Source organism: Haliotis asinina, chromosome 12 (genome assembly GCF_037392515.1).
Source record: "Haliotis asinina isolate JCU_RB_2024 chromosome 12, JCU_Hal_asi_v2, whole genome shotgun sequence".
Lineage (NCBI taxonomy): Eukaryota > Metazoa > Mollusca > Gastropoda > Lepetellida > Haliotidae > Haliotis > Haliotis asinina.
In genome coordinates, this window is record NC_090291.1 from 11,099,608 (window position 1) to 11,126,190 (window position 26,583).

General features: G+C 38.2%; 1 protein-coding gene across 2 annotated transcripts in view; it reads left to right on the forward strand.

The window, feature by feature from the left end:
• The window catches only part of LOC137258375 (ranBP-type and C3HC4-type zinc finger-containing protein 1-like), a 39,644-nt gene that overhangs the window by 1,886 nt on the left and 11,175 nt on the right, over positions 1–26,583 (forward strand). Inside the window, exons 1-8 of one of the 2 annotated variants that reach the window (XM_067796033.1) lie at positions 8,214–8,561; positions 12,653–12,878; positions 15,910–16,174; positions 19,984–20,077; positions 20,697–20,871; positions 21,672–21,713; positions 22,112–22,599; positions 22,767–22,943. In XM_067796033.1, coding sequence (XP_067652134.1) covers positions 8,214–8,561; positions 12,653–12,878; positions 15,910–16,174; positions 19,984–20,077; positions 20,697–20,871; positions 21,672–21,713; positions 22,112–22,599; positions 22,767–22,943 — 1,815 coding nt within the window. Of the gene's footprint in view, positions 1–8,213; positions 8,562–12,652; positions 12,879–15,909; positions 16,175–19,983; positions 20,078–20,696; positions 20,872–21,671; positions 21,714–22,111; positions 22,600–22,766; positions 22,944–26,583 lie in introns of those variants that run through there. The other variant, XM_067796034.1, reaches the window with a different exon arrangement.

The window sequence follows — 26,583 nt, forward strand, 5'->3', positions numbered from 1 at the left end:
GTGTCTGTTACAACTGTTGAATTCAGGGATTGCTGCATTCTTCTAATGAAACTGATTCAGAGTTGCTTCCCTTGGGAATGGCAGATGATGGATGCAATCTTAAGTTGATCATTAAGTCACATCCTACTCTCATATAATAATAAAACAGTTATTGACTTTAGTTTTAACTGACTGATTTATCGACTATGGATGCATTGAAACTGAAGTCAGTTGTATAGTGTTAACTTTTTGATGTTGATTGATAATGATGTTGCATCAGTAATTTTAGCAAATAATTATGTGCTGTTTACGTTTCATGTAAACTCATCATTTCCACTGGGGATGTTAACTCATGGTGATACTGTCTTAGCGGTTAACTGTTAATGAAGACTCATGTGATGATCCTGTCTGAGCAATGTAGAATGACTTCAACTTGCTGAAGTTACCTTCTAGTGATCCTGTCATAGTAATGTAGGATGACTTCAACTTGAGTATTGTGGAATGACTTCAACCTGCTGATGTTAACTCATAGTGATCCTGTCTTAGTAATGTAGAATGACTTCAACTTGCTGATGTTACCTTCTAGTGATCCTGTCTTAGTAATGTAGGATGACTTCAACTTGCATATGTTAACCCATACAAGTCCATAGTGATCCTGACTTAGTAATGTAGTATGACTTCAACTTGCATATGTTAACTCATTGTGATCCTGTCCTACTAATGTAGAATGACTTCAACTTGCGTATGTTAACCCATACAAGTCCATAGTGATCCTGACTTAGTAATGCAGGATGACTTTAACTTGCTGATGTTAACTCATTGTGATCCTGTCTGGGTAATGTAGAATGACCTCAACATGCTCTTGTTAACTGATCCTGTCTTAGTAATGTAGTGACTTCAACTTGCCAGAGCTATGAATGATCAGACAAAGTTTGATGATATTAATTTTATTGTACTGATGTAACTGATTTGGACCGGATGATATTAAGTGATAATAATGTTAACTTAATATATTAACTCACAGTTTTTCTTTAACGTTCCTCTAGTAGATGTTTGCAACAAGAAATAGCTTGGTGTTTTTGTGAAATTTGATACAGAATTATGATGTGATTAGATACAAGAGTTGACATTTACTGATTACATTGTCAGGCATAAATTTACTGTATATTGTGAGTGATCATATTACATAATTTTCTTTCCCGGTTTCTCGTTGTCAAGTGTACATTTTACACAGAAAGTGAGGCAACTGCATGAATGCACATATCACAGTCTTCACATACAGTAAGAAACTATATGTTTTGTTTAAACTGGAATTTTCTTAAAAATGCATATTTCTTAAAATCTGGGGTATCTTGATGTTTTTACTATTATGAAACTCAACATTAAAACCCTTTCTGCTATATTGGTCCAGTCATCACTTAAATGTATGTCATTGTCATCTGTGCCAAGGAGCAGAGCTTGTTAACATGACTTGGAATTTTAATGACCATTTACTACCGACTTTGGATTGAGCATTGATCTCTGACAAAGTCTAGGTAATTCCTTATTTCTTGTCAACTTGTTGATATGTAAATTAAATAAATGAAATCATTAATAATAAATAAATAAAATCAAGGAATAATATATGAAATATTTAAATGTTGGATAGATAAGAAAATGATTGGATTGACACTGGATCTGCCCCTGTTCATGTTGTCATGTATTAGGTCATAGGTCGTAGGTCACAATGAAGTTGCTTGTTTGTTTTATCTACATACCGAAGTACATAACTCTGTCTTGGCTGTTTTGTGCTTGGGCGACATGAACAATACCTTGTGATCAATTGTGATGGGCAAGTTCAGGTTCACGTTGCATAACATCCACGAGTGACTGAGTTTAAGTTTAATGATTGATCAGCAAGTTTTCACTGTAGCATCTTTCACTCTAGCAGAGTGTCAACACTTTGATTCTAGTCAAATGAAACCTGTTATTTTCACCTTGAAAGGTATTTTTCAAAATCAAGGTAAGACTTGTACGTTTGTTGTTTTCAATGGTATTTTCAGACTGGCAGTACCTTTGAAGATCATGATTGTTGAAAGAGGTTACTAGCATCATCAGGTGGTCAAGCTTCAGAAATTGGTTGGATGGTTATTTTAAAGCCGCATTCAGCAATACTCCAGATATATGGCAGTAGTCTGTAAATAATCAACATGTACGGACAGTCGGTTATCAACAGCATGAGCATCAATCAAAACAACTGGGAATCAATGACGTGTCAGCCATGTCAGTGAGTGACCACCTGATCCCGTTAATTGCCTCTTACGACAAGCAAGAGAAAGTTAGGAAAGTTAACACAGAAATAAAAATTGAAAGACAGATTTTACTTAGTATTCCTGTGAAAACCACATAGTTTTAAATCCAAGATACTGGTAAATATTTGATGGATGACAAAAGGGTTAGCAATTTGAACTGCTCTGTGTTTGACCTCCTATTGATGACTTTCTGTATCGCCATAGCGATGCTATGGCAGTGACTCACTACACTTTTGTAGTGGGGACAAAATATAGATCTTAACTGTGATTGGTTAAAATAAGTATTAACACAGGGAGGTATTAATACATGAGTTGTGTGGACAAAGAGCAAGTGTAGATGATATAGACAATAAGCATTAGTCAGTTGCTGTGTGAAGGATGATAGCCAGGGGCATTGTGTACACAATGGATTGATGTTTACAGTCTTGACACAATCTCATGAACAGATATGAAAATGGACATAATCTCATGCACAGATATGAAAATTAGCTACCAGTTTCAAGATTTCAGTACTTCATAATAATATCATGGTGCTTTTTCTGAAATAATTCTACTTAGCTGAGCACTGTGATGCAATTCTTTACCATCTTAAAAGTTAGACTTACTCATTATCAAAATTAAAATTAGAAGATAAACATAGCTGTATTTCAGTGATATGAATCTAGCTAGGGCTCTCAGTTTTTGACACCTACATGGGATATGCAATTTATAAGCATCGTTAACACATGTAATCGATATTTAAACATACAGTAATATTCATCACCAACATTGTTCATTTTACATATTTTTTCGTGTACTTGAGTGTTATTCCATCTTCCTATTTGTATTTGTCATGTGGTGATACAATGTGTGAAAGAAGAGTACTTTAGAAGTGAAAGGGAAATTAATAAGAATAAATATGTCTACTTGTCAAATTTTAAGATCCAATATGTTGAACATATAGGTGAATTTTCAGGAGTTTTGTTTTCCAGTTTATATTACTGTTTGACAAATATTAGATGAGCGCAGTGAATGTGTTTGTGACAAGCAGGCGGGGCAAGTAATCTGGATGAATACACTTGGCTACAGGTAGATTGGCGATTAAGCAGGTGTAATACATGCTGACCGTGGCATGAAATCAGTACCGCTACTGTTTAACACATGTCTCTTAGAATGATTTAGGTCAGCAAGACACCATCACGACACGATTCGCACGAGGAAAATGAACTTTTCAATATTTAGACGACAACCTGTTTCCGTTTGTTTCAAATGGAATGTTCTGGGGGGCGTACCCATATATGCAGATTGGGATCTTTTGTCAGGTCATGGCTCATCGAATACTTGTTAAGTAGTATGTACAGTCAGTTTGAGTCAGAAACAAACTGATGAATTGCAAATTTTATCATTGTACAAAATTGCCACATAAATATAAATAGTACACATTTGTCATTTACTAATACCCAACAGCTTTCTGATATTTGAACATTTTCCGGACTCCACCAAAAAAGATTGTTTAAGAAACTATCATCATAGAAAATGCAAAAGTTGTTTTCTGTCGCTGCGGGGTGAAAACCTTAGAAACAGAACAGCCACTATCTCCATGTGCATGGGATACACAGTTGATGATTAAAGTGCATGATTTTTTCCGTGCTGAAGGTGAAAGGGGCAAACCATTTTATGCCATTAATATAGTCCATAAGTGGGCATCAAAGCTTCAGGAATATCAGCAAGGGTACTGACAAATGTACAACAAGGGTACAACACAAACATTATAAGGGTGATGCGAAGCAGGTAGGGGTTGTGTCAAAATCACACAAATTAAAACATTTGGACAACTTTCAAAAGAATCTTGTAAGGCCATCTTTAAACAATCTTTTTTTCTGAAAACAAATACATGTTGCTGAAAATTTTAAAAAAGCATTTGAATCAAGAAGACAACCTTGGAGGATGAAAGTACACCCTCTGGCGACTCTTACACTCTTTCGGGTATCGTTGTAAGAAAATTTCGGGGCAGAATAGGCAGAAATAATTTTCTCTGGGTAATAAAGAAGAAGTGCAAGGAAGGGTTCGAGCCAGTGTACTTGGATGAGACCTGGGTCAGTGCCTTGCACACTGCCAGCATATTGTGGGTACCCGATGGGGGTGATAAGGGGGTCACGTAGAAAGCTGCCTCTAGGGAAAGGAGAGACTGATCATTCTCCATGGTGGTTGCTCCAGCAAAAGCTTTCTCCCAGGCTGAGACTTGGTATTCAGGGCAAAGTACACAGATAACCGAGACTACCATTCCGAGATGAATGGTGCGGTTTTCCTTGATTGGATTAAAAACAAGTTGGTACCAGCCCAACCAGAGAAGTCTTTTATCGTAATGGACAATGCCCCCATACCCGCAGAGTGCAGGACCTCGACAGTAAAGCCCCGACGTCAAACAGTCAAAAAGTTGATATGATATTATGGCACAACAAATTTCAGATCGCATAGCCATCAAAGGCAACAAAGCCTCAGCTACATGAGATCATAAAAACCAACAAAGGTGAACCTTTCTACCAAGTTGACAGTTACATACAAGTATGGGTCATGATATTCTGTGACTTCTACCCTATGACACTGACCTTTAAACCCATTAAAATGATGTGGTGTATTGTCAAAGGAGATGTTGTCAGATCAAACACAACGTGAGTACGTGAAGTAGAGGCTTTGTTAAGGAATCCCTTAACAAAATCATGACTCAAACTTGGCAAAACTGTGTTAACAAGGAAGCTAATGTCATTGAACAAGGTTACTGGTTTCGGGATGGCTTACAACAGGCAACTGTGGCACCACTTGTCATACTTATGACTCGTGACTATGAAACTACGACAGACGAGGAACCGACAGGTCTCCCGGAATAGATTTTGAGATGTCCCCTGCCATGACTGGCTGTTCCGTTTTGGCGGTTTCCCCCCGCTGCAACAGATAACTTTTGCATTTTTAATAATGGTAGTTTCTTAAACAACCTTTTTTGGTGGAGTCCAGAAAATGTTCAAATATAAGAAAGCTGTTGGGTATTGGTAAATGATAAACATGTACTATTTATGTTTATGTGGCAGTTTTGTACAATGATAAAATTTGCAATTCATTGATCCATTTCTGAATCAAACGGACTGTAGTTTGTGTGAAAATGTTACCTTTAACCAGTAATATGAACTTAAGCTCCAACTAAACATAATTTAGACCAGTTTGTTCTAAATTAATTTGAATAAAAGCAAACCATAAAACATTCTACCATTGGTGTTTGCATTCTGTTTCCTCAATGTGGAACTCATTTGGGGACTTGTGAATAAATAAACTGAGAGGACTTGCTATGCTTATGGATCTTTCAAATTCACTAGCCCCAGACTACAAACCTGAGGAAGTCCAAAAAATTTGCCCTCATTGATTCAATGTAATTCCAGGTTGAAATCACGGTTTAGTATCTTATTGCCTACATTTCTGTTCGCCTACATCTCCAGTCGCCAACAAGAACAAAGCTGACTAATTAGGATGATAAAATGCACCCCTACTCTTATAATGACACTGACTGACGAGGGCTATGGTGATTTTGATTGACTGTTGTTTATTTATTGAGATGTAAGGCATTGGTGAATGAATGTTTTTCTTTTACTAGTGATTATTTTCGTTAATGGCCTAAAATGTCGTTATGTAAGCAACTTTTTGTTAAGTTTTTATTTCACAGAGATACATGTTAGCTTGGTCGCTGTGCACAAAGGCAATAAATTGAAATGATTTGTATTTTTTTAGGTCACTTTTGATCTAGTGAAAGTTTAACAGTGCAAATATTCATCTTTACTTTTCAGCAGATAATGTTTAGAGGGTTGTTATTTTCCCCTTTAAACCAAGTACAATGTAATATATTTTCTAATTTTTCAGTTGGCCCTCGCCCAATATCCCAAGCCATGAGGACAGTTCGGTCCACACACCCTTTACAAAACTACACTCAATCAGTAGATGCCCTACAAACTCTCCCGCCTGTTTACAAAATATGCATAGTGGTGATTCTCTAATTCCAATCTCATGTTAATAAGTATTAGTTGTTAAAATACTTTGAGTAATGTTGTATTGGAAATATTTCAAATATACACTCTGTGTACAGGGCATTAAATGTACATTTCAAAGTCATTCTGGGGATATTGTCTTCATAATATTTCTTCCCATTAAGACATTAAATATCCTTTAATATCATTAAATAAAGTTAGTTTATGCCTATGTAGACCTTATTCTTCTTTCAAATAGAAGAGTCCAGTTTCAGATCATAGGGGTGATGCACGTTTATCATTGCTCGTTAATCTATGGTCAACAGACCATAAAGTGTTGTTTCATGAATGTAGGCAAGTAGAAATGTCGGCGAATAGGGAACAACCCTGAAAGCACAGCTCTGTCACTGTGATTCTATTTTGTTATGAATTAAACCTGATTAAACCTAACAGAAAATGTAAATATAGTGAACATATTTTCTTGGTCAAACAGGACTAGCAGTTAACTCAGAGTACAAATGAAGGGATATTTACCTGAGTCGTTTGGGAAATGTTTGAAAGATCAGATTACCCAGGCAGTCGCTGATATTGAGAACTCTTTGCTATCTATCATGTTTGCTGTTGTGGTTGTTATCGTTATGTTGTTTGTGGACAGGTATATCATATATATATCGTGTGACAAAATAAGCTAACCCTGTTTATGAAACAGCACTGTCGATATTAATAATAATAGTAATACCCAGGTAGCGCCGTAGACGTATCACCTCAAGCATTTATTGCTGTCTTATTGTTAGGACGTTTCTGTGTGTGAGGCCATTCATACCCATGCAATGAAGTCAAAGTGGGTCACAGCTGTCACAGGGAATTTTACTGTTGGTTTATGACGTTGTGGAAATTCCATTTTGTGCGTAGTATTTCTGACTGGGGTAGAGTTGTCACTTCCTGGATGGATCTCATTGACAACGCGTCATGTATGACTTGTGTTTTATGTCTCACATATGTGATTTGTAGGATTATTTCCATGGAGGTGGTGTTGTCTATGTTGCCCTAACAGGAAGGACTTACCTATAGGAAGGATAGTATTGTTGTTGGAGGAGGCATTTTGAAGCTGGGTGTTCGGAATCGATAATTGAATGGCTTCTTATTGAAGTTGTTGATAACAGAATCTGTTTAAAGGAAATCTACATGAATTATGTGTGTGAAGGACTTCTCAAAATGATCTGATATTGTCTCAAGACCAGTGAGTTGTAAGGAAAGTATAATCAAGAACATATCTAAAGGAAATCTACATGAATTGTGTTTGTGAAGGAGTTCTCAAACTGACCTGATATTATGTCAAGTTCAGTGAGTTGTAATGAAAGTATTATCAAGAATATCTCCGAAGGAAAGCTACATTGTTTGTGACTGTGTCAAGGATTTCTCACTTGGATATGTTGGCTCAGTGCCAGTGAGTTGTAAGGAAAGTACAGGACATTTAAGTACATTGTAACTGAATCTCACAAACAGATCTACCAATGTCTCAGTGCAAGTGAGTTGTTAGGAAAGTATTAGCACTAAGGAAAAGTCACAGGACATTTAAGTGACTGAATCTCACAAACAGATCTAACAATGTCTCAGTGCAAGTGAGTTGTAAGGAAAGTTGAACTGGTGTTCTCCAGTTAATAATCAAGTTGAAAAAAAGTTCATATAATTGAACAAACAAAATATGTGATGGGGAGATTTTAGAGGAATTTCATTAGATGTACTATGTTTTTTTTTAATCTACCCAATTTCTAGAATGCCAATCAAAGAAGTTTTTTCAACGCCCTGATTTCGAATTTCTATTAAATGGAAGCTATGTATGTGCTGCTTTGTTTTCAAATTGAAAAGTAGATAATAGGATTATGCAAAACCAAACTGAACATATCTATTGAAGTCATCTTTCTTTACTTTTGTCAATAAGGAAGTTGTAAATATGGCATTTTCACGGAAATACGAGCCTCCGTTGCCACCAGTACTTTTAAGAGAAGCTTCTGTAAGTAAACCAGAAAAACAACGGCCAAGGGGCAGACGTCTGACTCAGTATAATGCTTCAACCATACTGGAAGCTCAAGCCAACTGCATCGCGTCCTGTGATTGTACTGTGAACCAACCAATCACCGTTCCTGTAGATGCTAAGTGGGAGAACACCAAGTCGAATCAGGACGATGATGCACGACCTATGGTCTGTTCTGAGGATAACGTGGTGTATCTATATCTCAGTGACGAAGATGGTTATTATCACATCACTGTATTGAAGAACCGACCTGGAGCAGACGTGGAGGTATAATTTGGACTTCTGTTGATTTCTAGCTTGAAGATGCTGAATTTTCAGTGGATAGTTTGCAACAAAATTTGATAACTGTTGATAGAGATAGCTAAAAGGATTGATAATCAGAAATATCTTTAATAGGAAAACACACCTGTTTGAAAAGCATATGGAAGTTTGAGCATTAAGGAATGATAACGTGAATTAAGGAATGATGAACAACGTCTCTATTACCATGATTACACCGAGAACGACATTTCAATGTAGGTTCCAGCTCAATCTTACACCATCATCAGTTCCTGGTTTAGAAACTACACTGAAATGTCACGCTTTCAATGTAATGAATTTTTTCCTCTATATTTTGTTATCTTTCGAGAGGAACAATTATTAATGATTATTGATATGAATATAGTGTTATCAGTAATATTGTATATCAATTATGAATGATGTGTTAATTTTAATCAGTTATACCCAAAGTTTAGATTCAATTCAATGGCTGCTTTTACGTTATGTTCAGGATGATGTTTTGTTAGTTATCTGTGCATAAACATATTGCCACTTGCCAGTGGTGTGAAATATATTCATTCTGTCAAACGTTTTTTTGGCTTTTCTGCTGAGAGCTACTTCTGTGCTATTTGTCAATAATCAATTGATATTTAGTTATTGATTATCAATTTCTGTGAACTTTGTTGATGACCATCTCCACATGTTAATGCCATGTGAAACTATATGTCATAGCATGAGGTTTTGAATTTGAAAAATTAACAGGTATTGAATCAAATCCTCTGATCCGAAAGTACCTCTGAATAGTTAACGTGTGTTGACAAATGTAGATATCTGTAGAACTGATTACAAGCTATATGTGATAGGAAGAGATCGAAATTTTGAAAGAGCATGGTTTTATAACACGTTTAGCAAGATTCCAACAATATGAGGGGGACACCAGAAATGGGCTTCACACGTTCTACCCATGTTGAGAACCAAACCCAGGTCTTCAGCGCGATGAGTGAACAATTAACCTTTAGGCTTCCCAACTGTCACTTGAAATATTAAACTAATTACAGGTGATAAAGGTTTGCAAAAGACAAAAGATGTCCGTTTAAATACACATTTTTTCGGTTGTAATGGATTCTCTGCAAGATCGTGGTCCAGCAAAGGCTTGGTACTGGTAACTCTCATTTGAAACTGAACCTGTTAACATGAGGTTTTCAAATAGGAACAGTTAATTATTGATTCGTAATCAAGATATTTGCTTTTCCTTTGGGTCCAGATTGTTGAATAATTTTTATAAAGTTAGACCTATTTGATGTTAGTTTTGCTGAAAATTTGCTTCAAGTAACACTTAATTTGCACCTGTTTATGGGCTTTGCCAGGTGTGTCATTTGCTGGATAATCATGATAAGCTAACACAACTTGTGAATCGTAGTACCTACATGAATTATTCATGTACAGTTGATGTCAGCATTTTGTTAGAAAACATGTAGATATATGTGGGAACGCAAGCTGAAAGGGCTGTTTTGTAATGAGAAAGTGTTGTTATACTACTCAGTATGTGCTTAGCATGGCCTGGATAGGCATTTAGAACTTGCACAGGTGAAAACTTAAACTGCAAATGCTTTGTTTCCATGGGACAGGGTGGTAATTACTTGTATATACTTAAAGTAAATGGCAACCAGTCATCTTGCTGCTTTCTAGTTTAAGTTGCTGACTTGTAGTAAATGTAGCTAACTACCAGTAAATGTTGCTGACTTCTAGTAACTGTTGCTGACTACCAGTAGATTCTGCTGACTACCAGTAAATGTTGCTGACTGCCAGCAGATATTGCTGACTAAGAGTTAATGTTGCTGATTTCTAGTAAATATAGATGACTACCAGTATATGTTGCTGACATATTGTGAATGTTGCTGACCACCAGCAGATATTGCTGACTAAAAGTTAATGTTGCTGATTTCTAGTAAATATAGATAACTACCAGTATATGTTGCTGACATATTGTGAATGTTGCTGACTACCAGTAGATATTACTGACTTATAGTGCATATTGCTGACTATATTAAATGTGCTGCTTTCTAGTAAATGTTGCTGCTGCTATGTTTTCCATGTAATGAAAGAGGCAGATGTAGTCCTGAGTATGTTTATGTTGTTCATAATATTCCTTGTCATGTTTAGGTCCAAATCCTAGGTTGGGTAACCTATTTGCCTCCAAATAATGGGTGGTGTGTCAAAAGCAATCTAAAAAATGTCTAACCCTAACCCTTTTACATATTTATGGCATGCAACTGGTAGTTTCTGCACCACTTGTGACATATCAACATGATCTATTACAAACTGTCTGAACAACACCTTCTATTTTTAGTTTTATGATTTTTACCCCAGCATTGTTCTGTCTTTGTACCTGATCTCTGTACTTATCCATGCATATCAAATATAGCTTTGTTCTTTACATTCCATTGATATTGTCTGAAATATATTGAAATATTCAATGTAAGGATTAGTGCAGTTTGTAAGAGAAGGGAAATAACAGTCTTGATATCTGAAAAACACAGTGTGCATGGAATCTGAAACTTTTGTAGAGTAGAAGGATGAATCTTGTCTAGAAAATTGTCTGGATGAATTTACGAAATGATAAATTACAATTGATTTAGGACATAGTAATTCGTTTCCACTGGTCAGTATTAGAGTGGCCAAATTATTATTATGATGGCAAACCAAAAGATTGAAACATTTGAACAAGTGAAAAGTCAATATGCTTATGTTCTGTGTTCTGTCAGGTTTGTCACAATTATTTAACCTTCTTCCAATTATAGATATGTCCTTTAAACAAGAGTTCATATAAATGTATGTCCTCAAGGTTGTATTAAGCCCAGATCTCATGGGCAACTATATTTATGTTGCTTGTGCATGCTTCTTGCACCCATCTTAGGTGAGTAATAATAAAGTGTCATACTGATATGGTTGCAAGATTGGGATCAATATGAAACACAACTGTGGATAATAAATAACTTATAATATCAGTAATTTGCCTCTATTTGTGGGTCCCTGGGACTCATATTGTAAATTTTCAGTTGTCCTGACTACAAAATGGGTGTCCGAGACAATTAAATATTATTATTAACACTATATGTTTTACTATTGTCGCAATTCAGTTACTGTTATTGTATTGTGTATCATGATCATCACCTTAATTAAACAGCAAATGATGTCATAACAGACCCGTGAAGATCCCGGGGTAGACTCACTCAATCACTCACGCACTGATATCATAGCCCAGCTAGTAGCAGACTCAGTGATAGCATATTGTTATTTGATCAACATTTTAGAAAAAATATTTGGACTTTGTCTGCACCCTCTGTGCTCACTAGTCTGTTTCGTTGCGTCCATTGTCAATTTTTCAACATTTTGAGTGAGTGATTTAGTTTTATGACGCACTCAGCAATATACCAGCTATATATCGATGGTCTGTAAATAATCGTGTTTGGACCAGACAGTCCAGTGATCAACAGCATGAGCATTGATCTGCACAATTTGGAACCGATAACGTGTCAACCAAGTCAGTGAGCCTGACCACCCGATCCCATTAGTTGCCTCTTACGACAAGCAGATTCGCCTTTTATGGCAAGCACGGGTTGCTTAAGGTGTATTCTATCGTGGACCTTCATGGGTCTCAACGTTGGGAGTGTGAAGAATTTAGCAGGAATTTTCCAGGATGTGTTAACACTGTAAACCTGGGTGCCATTGTACAAAACAAAAAGGCTAATTCAATGTAAGGGTAGGGTTAGGGTTACCTCAACACCCAGAACAAGTGCATGTGACTGCCATTTCACATTACATCAAGATTATTTGGTTTTGTTGGTTAACGCCACACTCATCACGCTAGACAATCCAGCGATCAACTGCATGAGCATCTATCTACACAATTGGGATACGATGACGTGTGTCAACCAAGTCAGCAAGCCTGTCATTTAGTCACTGGACTGTCAGATCCTGACATGATTAAATGCAGATGAATAGCTTTTTAGTTTCCTTGTCAAGATAAAACTGGTATGATGTATTTACTGAACATGTACATGCCATCATAATTCATGTTTACTTTCTACCTGTTTCAGATATTTTTGACCTTTTCCCTTGAGGCATTCGCCAGTGGTGGTTTGAAGTACAACATTAAGGGTCCATACTGGCATCACGTGTGCATCTCTGAAAACAATAAGGAGCGTGAATTTGTGTTTAAACTTGAGAAAAGTCAACGAGGAGATATCTTTACACAGCAGGTCAAGGATGTGCTCTATAAATTGGAACAAGGTCATGTGACACGCCAGCATGATAGAGGAGCAGGTGAGTGAGTGAGTGAGTGAACCCTTATTCGTAACTTATTAACGGACCTTTGTGATACAGCAGGATTCTTGCTGACTATCTGTTCTCCAGATAATTTTGCAACATCAGGAGTACATACACCTTGTTTTTTGTCACTAGTTTCGATTTCAAATAATTTCACATCTTCTTGAGACAGTATGGATTCAGTAGGGTTCCTATTGCTTTGTAGAGTTGATATCTTATTTTCATGCTCTTGCATTTTCATATATGACAAGACTATTACGATACTTTTGCAGCAAGTTGACCTTCACAAAATGTAGATTCCTTTTCACCATTTGAAGTGACAACAAATCCTGACATGACCACCAAGCATATTTACTCAGGCCTGCTAAAGTAAAAAAATTTCAGGTCATGCTGTTGTATACTGAATTCCAAAAGAAACTATAAGATTGAATTTTTTTAAGAATTTAACATAAATCAAAGCAAGTGCCTTGTACTCGGGAAGTTTAACAACGTCTTAACTTCGTTACACAGTATTTCTTTCTATGAATATAGATTATTTGTTTGTTTATTTTAAGGAGTGAGGTTGTTTATAAAATCAATCTCTTTAGTTACCACTGTATAAAAGCACAGTTTTATATGAATTGTGTTGGAATAAAACTAGGATTGGCATCTACAGCACTTCTGTGTAAAAATATGGATTGTTGCTGACAGAAATTAGGGTTGTGCCTTGTGGACACAAAATATTTGAAAAGTTCACATCCCCAAAATACTAAGTGCAGCCGGAGTAAATATATTGTTGTAAATATTGTAAACCTTCTCTGCACTTGCGGAAAAGACTATTGATTGAACCAGTTTTAATCCATGAGAATGAATATCCCTGATTTTTGTTATAATAGCATCTTTGATATCTCCATGGTGTAAGTTCTGATAAATTTTCACTATGTCCTGATGTATCTAGGGCTCAGCCCAATGAATTTATTACCTCACTTGGCTGGCTTTTTATCCAGTCAGGTGTCTACACTGGGAAGTTGAGTGTACCAATCACAGCTCACTTTCACCTCTTAAATTCTATAAACAATTAAAACTGGCAACACAGATTATGCAGAGGTTGCCTGAAAGAGGTAGAAGGAATTCTTGCATGTGTATCTTTTTAAAGTCTCAGACCTGTCAGTTTGTGTGTTTGATTTCCCATAATCTGAGTTGCACTGCAAACAAACCTTCGCAGGTGCAACCACTGTCTATCTTGTCAGTGGCAAGCATGGTTTTAGTGGCTGATTGGCTACTGTGAGATTGCCGAGCCAGCAAAGGTAGGTAAAACATTTTCGGGCTGAGCCGAAGATGCATCCAGGTTGTAGTGGAGATTTATTGGAACATATACCCTGGAGATATCGAAGATGTTGTAATCAGCCAAAGAAAGCAAATCCTTCATTTGGTAACTTTCAGATTCAGATTTTGTTCATAATCATGAAAGATCACGTCTCCGAATAACATTACAAGCTTCTTAAAACATACCAATTAAGTAAATACATTTAGTTGAAAACTTCAAATACACAAATCTAAGAGGGGCTCCTAAAATTAAGCTTGTGGGGCATTTGGACCCTCCTATCAAGCACGGGGGCCCATCCAGTTTAACCAGGTGTGGCATTGGCCTACCAATAAAACTTCCCATGTTTATTCCTGCAATTTGTGTTTCTTTTCCAATTGAGTAAATTTGTATTTAGTTGTAAGGACTAGGGTCTTCATATACATGGCTGGCATGTCACTTATAACAGGGACGTTACAGAGGAATAGTCTTTAGTGCTTATTTTTACCTTATCATGTAAAATTCAGTGTCGAAATCTGGCATGTCACTTAAAACAGGGACGTTACAGAGGAATAGTCTTTAGTGCTTATTTTTACCTTTTCATGTAAAATTCAGTGTTGAAATCTGGCATGTCACTTAAAACAGGGACGTTACAGAGGAATAGTCTATAGTGCTTATTTTTACCTTACAAAGTTAAATTCAGTGTCAAAATAAATCTTTATTTATGAAACCGATTATATATACAGGCACCCTTCATCATTTGAAATGGGTTTGACTCCTCAGGTTTAAGGCCCATTTGTTCCATAGAATGTTGTTTCAGAATTCTTATTGTGTCACTTGTACAAGAAATTTAATTTATGGGCAAACGAAAAAAAATTGTGGGATGCCACTATACATTGATGCATCGACACTTTTACTAAGATGATACAATTATCGGTGCATTTAAACTGTATTGATATTTTGTATTGTAAGTATCGGTTTAAGTGTGTTAATGTTTAGTTTACATCTTGCAGTTGTATCAGGTCTTTTGATGTTATGAGAGTTATAAATGATTATTTTTCATGCACAAAGATGGGAAATTAGAACTTTTAATCTCTGAAAATCAAAAATGTTGATCTTTTAATGGACAATTATAAAGCATGAGAAGTTAATGTTCAAAATGTAACTGAATTTATGTAATAATGCTGCGAAAATGGGTAACTTGATATGTATCAAATCATTACATAGGTAGATGTGTATCGATTCATGAAAGTTATGTATTGTGACATCCGTAGACAGTATGCTTGGGTGACATGTTTCAGTCAACATCTCATTTTCCACAAGGATGTGCCAAGGTTTTACCTTGCCTCACAAACATGGGGATCTAGGAGTCGCATAATTATTCGTTTTAAGGGTCAATGCAGACAATTTGAGGGTCCTGTGTAGTAATGGTACAGAGAGCTGTATGTTTTGAAAATTCTTGAGAGAGTCATTGATCATGGGACTGATTGGTAAAATGCAAGTAATTGCTTTGAAAGGAACAAAGGTCACAGATGTGTTGTGGGCATGATGAATAATATTGTGTGTTCCTCTGGACATGGTTAATTTTATTCTGCATTTGTGTATCACATAAAATCCTTGTGTGCAAAGTAGCATTGATTTTGACATTTCTAAATGTTTTTGTATTCGTAGATTTGAACACACTATTTGACAGTATCGCAGCGAAAAAAAACCTAATGACTTGATATTTTATGTAAATTTTTCCAGAGATAGCCAAAGAAAGGATCCCAGGTACGTTCTTTCATGAAAGAATGGATGATCCGTCGATGCAAAGCGGGTTGCCGCGGGGGATGCAGCCGACCCCACCTGAACACCTGAGGAGGATCCTTGACCTTCTACAGGCGGCCATCTTAACTGGTGATGGTGAACGGGCCAAACAGATTGCCTATCGGCTGGCAGTGGAGAAAGTGAAACTGGATATCAAGGTGGATGAAACTGAGATAGAGAGAAGGAGGAATGAACCAAGTATCAGGTGAGGAACCTTTGCTGTGTGAACATAACTTCTTGGTGTTTGATGATTGTTCTTAGGTCAAACTGATTTGATACAGGTGTCACATGATATGATGCAGACGTTGATACAGAAGCCACTTTATGAAACATATCTGTGGTGGTGTGTGGTCATATGTATAGAGTCCAGTTCACAAATCAGTTGGTCATGTAGAGTCCTTGGATGGGTGTCTGTTTTGCACCTTGAGAGTTTCTATACTTTAGCCCTGCCCTACAACAAAGTACATGTGACACATGTGGTCTCACCTTAGGCAGGGTTGGATACAGCTTTTTGAGAAAGGGGGTGTGACACTATTGAGGAAGGGAGGGAAGGGGTGGTGGGGATGGTGGGAGTGGTGCACACTCTATTTTCACCCAAGCTTAAATGGTCATTAAACAACAGCAAGCAAGTTTGTTCACAGTGGTTACCAGTTTGAACTAATTTCTCTCCTCTCAAAAAAACTTGTGACCAAGTCAGCGAGCCTGACCACCCAATCCTGTCAGTCGCTTCTTACAAGGTTCGCCTCCTATGGCAATCATGGGTTGCTGAAGGCCTATTATCCCCTCCACCATCATGGGTGCTGAAGCTTTGGATAGCAGCTTGACCAGGTCAGGACATATCAGAGATCCAAAACTTTGCAAAACACTGGAACACAACTTCAAACCACACTTAACTGTTCTTTCCGAATGCATGTCAAAACACTGGTTTTCGATCAGCGAATCTCAATGTGTATCACTTTCACGTCTGAACCAGTAAGTACTGTTAAACTGGTTACATTGTGAAGCCCTATTAGTGGGTGATACTTTGTCCTCAAGTGAACAGTGTTGCTGTAATGTCACAGCAGGTCAGCTTGACATGAGAAGAAAGACAGAAGTGTGGAGGGTCATAGATGATAGCAACTTTACTGACAATTATGAGCAAGGGTATGATGCTGACAAACACAAACATAAACCCCATAACACTGGTTTGGGCTCCTGGCATATCAAAGGGAGGCAACTCTACACATTGAATAACAGTGCTGTATACAGCTCTGAACAGTTGGCCAATTGTTATCTATTATTGTCTGGAAATAAACATATCCAGGCTATCAACATTCATTCCATGTACATAGGGTGCAGTCTAGCCTTTGAACTACAAAGAAACACAAATTCTGTCCAACATGTCCAGCAATTTCTCCGAAACAGGAAGCGGAACTCATCAACCCGCCATTCCACACCAAATGTCACATACTTGAAAATATGTGTGCACACATAAGCATAAGTCATTAGTGTTCCCCCTAGGGTTCAGAAAGGGCAGGCTAAACTCATGGAATCGGGCACTTCATAAAAAACCAAAATGGCATGTTGGTGATGATTATTGGAAGTATAACAAAATGTATATGAGTTCAAATCATCTTATAATTTCAATTCTTAAGTTCATTTTTACTCTTCTCAGATTGTATTTTAAGATTAGAACTTGAAAAAAAAACATTTGAAGACATTAATCTGTTATCACATTTGTTTACAATTTCACAAAACACACAAACAACAATTATTTTCTTTTCTTCCTTGCCAATTATTTGTTCGCAACTTTCTTCAAGTCAGTGTTTGAAGCTGAGGATGCATTCAGGCTAATTATCGTAATGGATGTAAGTATCTACTGTATCTGCTTCAACATGGCATATGGCTTCCTGTTGTTTGAAATCGAATAAGTTTTATTCCTTCAAGACATACTTCTTAATGAAATCGCCACTAAATACAAAACTGAAAGAATTGTTTTAACAGTATGTAAGCTGTTTCAACTATTTCATGTACCAGGACAAACAAGGAAAAAATACAAGTTGAGTTTCAAATTGCTGATGGATTCAAAATGGGCACCATTTTCGAGTTACAGATTATTACCTAAACGGCACAGTCCTATGAATATCGGTTCCCAAACGCACAAAAATACACCCCATGTAGTCCACAGATTGTTTTCTGTAGCAAATAAGGGTATTATATGAAAAGCATGTGAAAAGGAATTGGAAATCAACAGCTTGAAAATTACGAACTTAGAGGCACATACCGGTTCAAAGGGAAGAAATCTATCAGTCGACGACTCTTCCTTTCTCTTTTCCTCTTGATTCTTTCCTTGGTAGGCATTGTGATTCATAGGGTGAATTAAACTCCTTTGACTTTGCCATGGGTTATGTCCAATTTCCTAATCATTGTAAAAACAATATCGCGACTCCACAAGGGAAAGAACTCTGACCTTGATAAAATCCAGAAAATACACACACATGGTAGTAAATGACTGCGATTGAAGTGAAAAGGGCAGGGCACAAAAATCAAAGGGCAGGGCGCTGCGCCCTCCTAAATGTCCCTGGGGGTAACCGTAGTCATCGTGATAAATATGACAGCACTAAATACAGTCAGACTGCGTTAATCCGAACACGTCCGTTTTTCATCAAAAACGTTCGGATAGTGAAACGTACGGACTACTGAAACGAACTTTTATGAACACAACTACAGTAGGGTTTCTTCCCTTTGACATGGCAATACAAAAACATACGAACGTATACAAGTTGGCTGAATGTGCGATGTGGTGTTTGGGGGCAAGAAATCAACTTTCACGTTGGTCAGTTTGACATTGGCATACTTGTGACTAGCAGCATTGTTACGAAGTGAGATCACGTGTCAACCACGTGATTGCATCTGTCTGTCAAACGATCATACCAATCACAAAACATATCCGATGTCCGAAATTGTGCTCTTGCCGATAGACTGTCCGAATTCTTGACCAAAATGTTTACACATAAGATCAAAGTTGGCTTTAGGGTTTTCTCTTTTTTCTTTGTGCGGCAGTAATTTCACATCTTTTACGCCTAGGGGAGGGACTTTTCCATTATGACTGACAAGCGTCAGGTGATCTCATTTTGACACGATCAGTGTTTTATACAGGAAGTAAGCATGACAGGTATTACTCCAACTAACCAAAAGTGAGACCTACTAATTGATCAAAATCACAAACTAACGACATCTTCAACTCGCAAGTGTCACTTAACAATTACCACTGAATGGGGCTCATGATGTGAAGGGATTATCCCAACCTTTTTGATGTACCGCCGGATTAATGAAGCAAAACTATGTGTAAATAGCTAATCTGTTACCGCTGATTAACGTTCGGATACGGAGAGTGAAGCACCGGATTACTGAATCAACAGGTAATGAGTTTACATAGTAAACAAGATTGGTTACAGTTAGCTATCGTTCGGATATCGCGGGAATTGGATTGTCGGGGTCCGGACTAACGTGGCCTGACTGTATTTAAAATTGTGGTCAGTTTAATTACTGGATGGATGTGCTTTTAAGACTCATAAACATCTTACACTATTTCATCCAATCACAGCTGTCACAGGCCTCTGTCTGTTTGAGTTGTGTCCATATGGTCCTCACTCTTGAAGCATGTGATTCTGATATAGTGTAGTGGAACCTATGTGCAGCTCTGAACAGTGGGCCAGTTGTTGTCTGTCACTGTCTGGAATGGTGTTGTCTTGATGGTGTTGTGTCACTGTCTGGAATGGTGTTGTCTTGATGGTGTTGTGTCACTGTCTGGAATGGTGTTGTCTTGATGGTGTTGTGTCACTGTCTGGAATGGTGTTGTCTTGATGGTGTTGTGTCACTGTCTGGAATGGTGTTGTCTTGATGGTGTTGTGTCACTGTCTGGGATGGTGTTGTCTTGATGGTGTTGTGTCACTGTCTGGAATGGTGTTGTCTTGATGGTGTTGTGTCACTGTCTGGAATGGTGTTGTCTTGATGGTGTTGTGTTCATTCCAGTGTCAAGGTCCATGTGGAGGATCGAGAGACATCTGGCTGCCCAGTCATCCTGAAAGTGAAGCCTTCAGATACAATAGGGGACCTCAAGAGAAAGGTATTCACATAGTGTAAGGGAGCTCAAGAGAAAGGTGCTGACATACTTTAGGGGACCTTAAGAGAAAGGTATTCACATACTCAAGGGTACCCCAGGAGAAAGGTATTAACCTGTGGTAGGGGACCTCAAGAGAAAGGTATTCACAAACTGTAGGGGACCTAATGAAAAAGGTATTTACATACCATAGGAGACCTCATTAAAAGGTATTCAGTGGGGATTTCAAGACATCAAGAACCATGTTGTAAATGTACCCATTCTTCAGCCGTACCATTGAATGAGACATTTTCAATATTGTACTTCTTTAGAAAAGAATAATCTAATGTTTATGTTGGTCTTTTTACCGTAATAGAGCATATCACTTTCACAAGCATCCGTCCATTGATGTTTTACTTTATAGTAGATATCGCTCAAGACTTCCCTGATGTGTGAATCACAAGTGTGTAGTTGATCACAGCAATGGTGTCTCATTGCTCAGCTGTTCTGTAGTGTCTGTTCATGAAATTATCACAAGCAGCCAACAAGATGATTCAAACTCAGACTGAGTTGAGTTGTATGGAATGAGATGTACTGTATGCAGAATCAAAATATATTCATCTTTAATTGTGTCTGTCTGTTATAGATGTGTCTGGAGTATGAGTTCCCGGTGGAGGTACAGAGGTGGATAATTGGGAAGAAGATTGCCCAAGACCGAGATACCCTCCACCGATGCAACATCCGCACCTCGGGCCACACCCTGTATCTGTACCTGGCCACTGCCAGATCCGTTAACCTGGAGCAAAACCAGATGGATATCAGTAAGATGTGGCTACTTTGACATCTGTCTCTGGGTGGTAGAGTAAGATGTGGCAACTCTGTCTCTGGGTGGTAGAGTAAGATGTGACAACTCTGTCTCTGGGTGGTAGAGTAAGATGTGACAACTCTGACCTCAGTCTTTGGGTGTTAGAGTAAGATGTGACAACTCTGACCTTTGTCTCTGAGTGTTAAGAGTAAGATGTGAGAACTTTTACGTCTGTCTCTGGATGTTAGAGTAAGATTTGAGAACTCTGACCTCATTCTCTGGATGTTAGAGTAAGATATGGCTACTCTGACCTCTGTCTCTGGGTGTTAGAGTAAGATGTGACAACTCTGACGTCTGTCTGTAGGTTTGAGTGGTCAGGTTAGAGTATGGCGTGATCTCTCTCTGCATGTGAAGCTAAGATGTGATGACATCACTTCTTTCTCTGTGTGTTAAAAGAAGATAATACAACTAAACTGACCTCTTTGTCAGTGTGTTTAAGTAGGATATGACCTTGTTAGTGAGCGTGAAGTAAAATATGACTACACTGATCTCTGTCCCTGTGTAAGAAAAGAATATGGCCTCTGTCTCTATGACTTCTGATAAGGATAGAACATGACCTCTGTCAGTGTGCGTTAAGGAAGATATGACTACACCTCTGTGTGTTATTGAAACTTTATGTAGGCTACATTCCCAGGAGAAGTTAATGTTACAGATCTACATTCTGTATTACAGATCTGTTGGATATGTTCTATGAGGTCTGTTTGATACCTTATGTTTCCTTAGTTACACATCTGTATGAAATGTTTTATATTTCAGTGAACACATCAGGAGGAAGACTTCCTCCAGAGACGAGTGGGGGTGAGTTTTCAGTGTCATCCATTGATTAACATTGATTTTGTATTGGAACTGATAGCTTCTACGGGGTTCCCTTGACGCAGAATATCTGTCTGTATGACACAGTGTAAAGTGAAAATACGTATAAAGAAAACAAATACTGCTTAGCTTCTGATGCAATAAAATCACTAATCAAAACCACACAATTCAGTGATATAGATAACAAATGCAGCTAAATTGATTTATGCTTTCAAACTGATTAGAAAGAACACACTAGAATTCTTTAGAATTCACACTTGGAGGCATAGACCTGAAAAAAAATGAGACATTATTTGTTGACATTTGATTATCTTTGTAAATTGTTTATTGGCATGTAAATATGTCCCTAAGGATTTTGCTAATGTATTTACATTATGTTACAGATTACATGACAATGGCTAATTTCCGACAGTCCCAAAGGGGTCAAGGAGGTGCAGTTCAAAAGTCAAGTAGGCCTCCGAGCAGACAACAGTCAAATGCGTCCACTGGCTCTGGTAGCACACCATCACATTTGTCAGAAGCTAGCCAAGAGTCTTTTGTTGACCCCTTACGAGCATCAGGATCAGTGCCCACTTTAAAACCAAATAAAGGACTAAATGTAAATGTAGGCAGAGGTCAAGCTCAGTTTCAGAGTTCTGGAAGAGGTCAAGGTCAAAATGTTGGCAGAGGTCAAGCACAGGGTGGTAGCAGAGGTCAAGCACAAGGTGGAGGCAGAGGTCAAAGTCAGTTTCCAGGAATGGGTAGAGGTCATGGTACAGTTCATAGCCCACCAGAATTTTTGGAAGAATATAATATTTTGACTAGCTCCAGCCCTCCAGGAGCTACTGGTGGAGGGGTTCAGTCAGCCAGTTCCCCAGAATTATCAGCAGAGGTAAGATGTCAAACTGTCACACACAGATTATTATGTTAAATAAATATGAAAAGACAAACTGTATGATATGGTCCCTCTTCTAATCTTCCATGGTCTTTGGCACTCTATATTGATTTTGAATCAAGCTGGCAGTATGCATATTCTTAAGGCATCTTGATTGTTTTCAGACGGTGGGTTGGCAGTGTCCAGCATGTACATTTATAAACAAGCCGACACGGCCAGGGTGTGAGGTGTGCGGAGGGGATCGACCCCCGGACTATGAGGTTCCTATTGGATACATCATGACCAAGGAAGAGTTGTGCTGGTTAGCCGACAGGGAGGATCAGGAGAGACTGGTGCAGGAGGTCAGTACTTGCAGGGGTGAGGGATCAGTATTTACACTAGTAGGGGATCAGTACTTACAGGAGTGAGGTGTCAGTACTTACAGGACTGTTGGATCAGTATTTACAGGAGTGAAGGATCAGTACTTACAGGAGTGAGGTGTCAGTATTTACAGGAGGGGGAGATCAGTATTTCCAGGAGTGAGGTGTCAGTACTTACATGTGTGAGGGATCAGTACTTACAGGAGTGAGGGGATCAGTATTTACAGGAGTAGGGGATCAGAATTTACAGGAGTGAGGTGTCAGCACTTACAGGAGTGGGGGATCAGTATTTACATGAGTGAAGGATCAGTGTTTACATGAGTGAGGTGTCAGTACTTACAGGAATGGGGGATCAGTACTTACAGGAGTGAGGGATCAGTATTTACAGGAGTGAAGGATCAGTATTTACAGCAGTGAGGGATCAGTATTTACAGGAGTGAAGGATCAGTACTTACAGGAGCGAGGGGTGCATGAGAAGATAGTAGGAGAGTATTGAATGAGAGTTGGAATTGAACAGTTTAAGTGGAGAGTGTATGAGGGTTATGAGAGTGGGTAGTTTGGTGTTGAATGAATGCTGAACATATGTCTGCAGGCTTTTTCTGTTTACATGATCACTTGAACTAAAGGTTCTCGTGATGATATTATCATGTCTTACATTAACTCACTGCAACAAACTGCCTACAGACATTGACAGTGTTAATCACTTCTTTCCTTGTTTCTATGAGAATTTAGTTATGCTGTGTAATTTATCTAATCATGTGACCAAAGAAAGACATTTGTTGCATGAATGAAAGAAGAAGGCCTTATCCTGATGAAAGAATAAGGTAAATGGAATGAAAGAAGATATAGACAAGTCAGTGCACAAGGGAGAGTACCTAAAGAATGATGACAGAACTCTTCAAGTGAAGGAAACAAAAGAACACTTCTTAAAGTGTATGGCATGTTACTTGGCATTCAGCAGACTAAAGGTTAAGAGCATATTTGTTAAAACAGAAGGGACTTGGAGATTTGGACAAAAACTATAACACATGATGGAGGTGTAGACAGATTGACACAAACATGCTAAAATGGGGAATACACCCTTCCAACCAAATTCTGCTTGTGGATTTTTGTTTATGAAGTTCATTCAAACATTAGCTTAGGCTTGGTTGACACATGTTATCGGTTCCCAGTTGTGCATATTGATGCTCATGCTGTTGACCACTGGATTGTCTGGTTCAGACTCGATTATTTACAGACCGCGACCATGTAGCTGGAATATTGATGTGTGCGGCATACAACTAAATGTGGTCACTCACTCACTCACTTTGGCTAGCTTAGGAGCCTTATGTAAGAACTGTCAGAGTACCTTACAGTGAAACAATACAGTAATGAATTTGATGACAGAGAGAGAAATACTACTTGCAGCTTACAGACAACTGGAAAATCATGACATGTATGAGAACAACGACTGTGTTGGCTCAGTGGAAAAACTGTGGTTGCAATATTTAACTCTAATTGTGAGGTTTCAGGGTCATGTCATATCATGTAGAAACAATGGGAATTTTAGCCTGTCATGAATCAAGATCAATGCATATTAGAAGGATATTTGTTGATACAACTGTCTTCAGTTAGGTTTAAATTTCAAAGGGTACGATGGTATGGTTTACGTCACTTTCAGCAATATTCTAGCAATATTCCAGCAATATCAAGACAAGAGACATCAGAGATGGGCTTCATGCATTGTGTCCATCTCAGGCCTTCAGCAAGATGAGAAATGCCTTCACCTTGATTCTATTCAACTGCCAAATGTCAAGGTCATTCTCTGAAAATGCCTGCAGCATGGATATCTTTTTATAGAGGGATTGTCACAATTTGGAGACGCCATATGAGTAATTACTTCACTACGGCGATGGCGTTCAAAATGGCCGAGTGTTGACGTCGGATTTTCCATGACGTCATGTGATGACGTCACTGGTTGCTATGGTGTTGCCATGGTAACCGGGTCACGTGTCCCAGGTCAAAGGTCAGAGGTCACAGGTCACCAACCGTCAACCTTTTTTCTACGTTCGTGTTCTAGCATAGCTCTTAACGCAGGGGGACCCCCTCACACGGGCCGGTACGGGACGAGGTTTAGGGCATTATATAATAAATATTTATTATATAAATATAATAATATATATGAGGGTTATAAATATTTTCAACAAATTATTTCCATGGTTTGCTTTTTGATCATTGGTGTATGCTGAGCCACCTCTCTGTCTTTTCTTCCAGGCTGACAGACAGAGAGGTGGCCCGGTAGGCAACACAGAGATGGGCAATGACGAGGAACTCACCGAGGAACAGCTCGATCTCATTTTACGATTCAATGATGCAATAGTTGACCTCCAGCACAGACAGGCGCCACAGCAACAGGGTGTCGGCCAGGACAACAGAGCCAGTTTACAAAACCCTCTCCAGAGACTGGCTGGCAGTGTTCAACCACTTCCTCGAGGGGAAGGTGTTCCAGATCTAGATTTACATGCTCCTTCTGATGAAGACAACAGTTCATGGGCATGACAGAAGGAATGTTGTAATCAATACTGGAATGGATGATAGTGTTTATGGCACTAATTTTGACTGATTTGAGTGCTTATGGATTGGTGGATCAAATTAACAGTTATCTGTGGAAATGGTTAAAGTTTCTGAAATATTGTGCCTGACGACTTATTTAGGATGCGTCAGCCGGAGGTTTCAAATGAAATATTCCCGTGCTTCAAATACTCAATAACACCCGGAAATTGGCCAACACATGATGTTTATCGACATTGTAAACACAAAAGTACACCAAAGGGTTTTAGTGTCTGCACTCATTTACATCGAATACGGATACAGCAGTGAAGTGTCATCAGCTGGCTGTTTCAGCTGGTTCTCATGGTAGCATCTGGAGCTGCTCATTTGTGACGTCATTCTAACTTTACGTCACAGTATGATTTGAACGACGTCATCACTGTTGATGACACAACAAAACAATTGTTTACGTGTCAATACGCGGTGAATAGTCTTGCAGTTTCCGGGACTCTAATACCATTTAATCATGTTTTTCAACCAATCAGATTGCAGAACACAGTAACTTTTGGTTTACAATTTACTTTGAAACCCCCAAACACTTGAAACACTGTGTTTGTTTAAAACTGTCCTTTGCTTTACAGTTTGAAATTGTGTAAATACAAATGTAGCATCTTGTAGCATATTTATAGAGTATAATGTTGCAAAAGAGACATGCTCTTTCTTACTGTCAGATTGTAATTATTTATGCCAGGTAGTAGTACTTAACTTTTGAATTGGAGGGGCATTGGGGTAGTGTAATGGGTAAAGTGTTCATTCATCACGCTAAAGACACAAGATTAGATCCCCCACCTGGGCACATATCCCGCTGTGATATTGTGCGAATATTGTTAAAAGCAAAGTTAAAACTAATGTCACTCACTCTGTATTGGAGATAACTCTGATTTTGAGAGTCTACTTCACTGCCTGGAGTTGTCTCCCCTAGACATGCCAGAACGTGTGACTGTAGGTTTGAATCAAAATGGTTTCTGGGTCTCATCATACCAATGTTATCAATATCTACTTCATTTTTCACTTTTCTTCCACATCAAGCTGG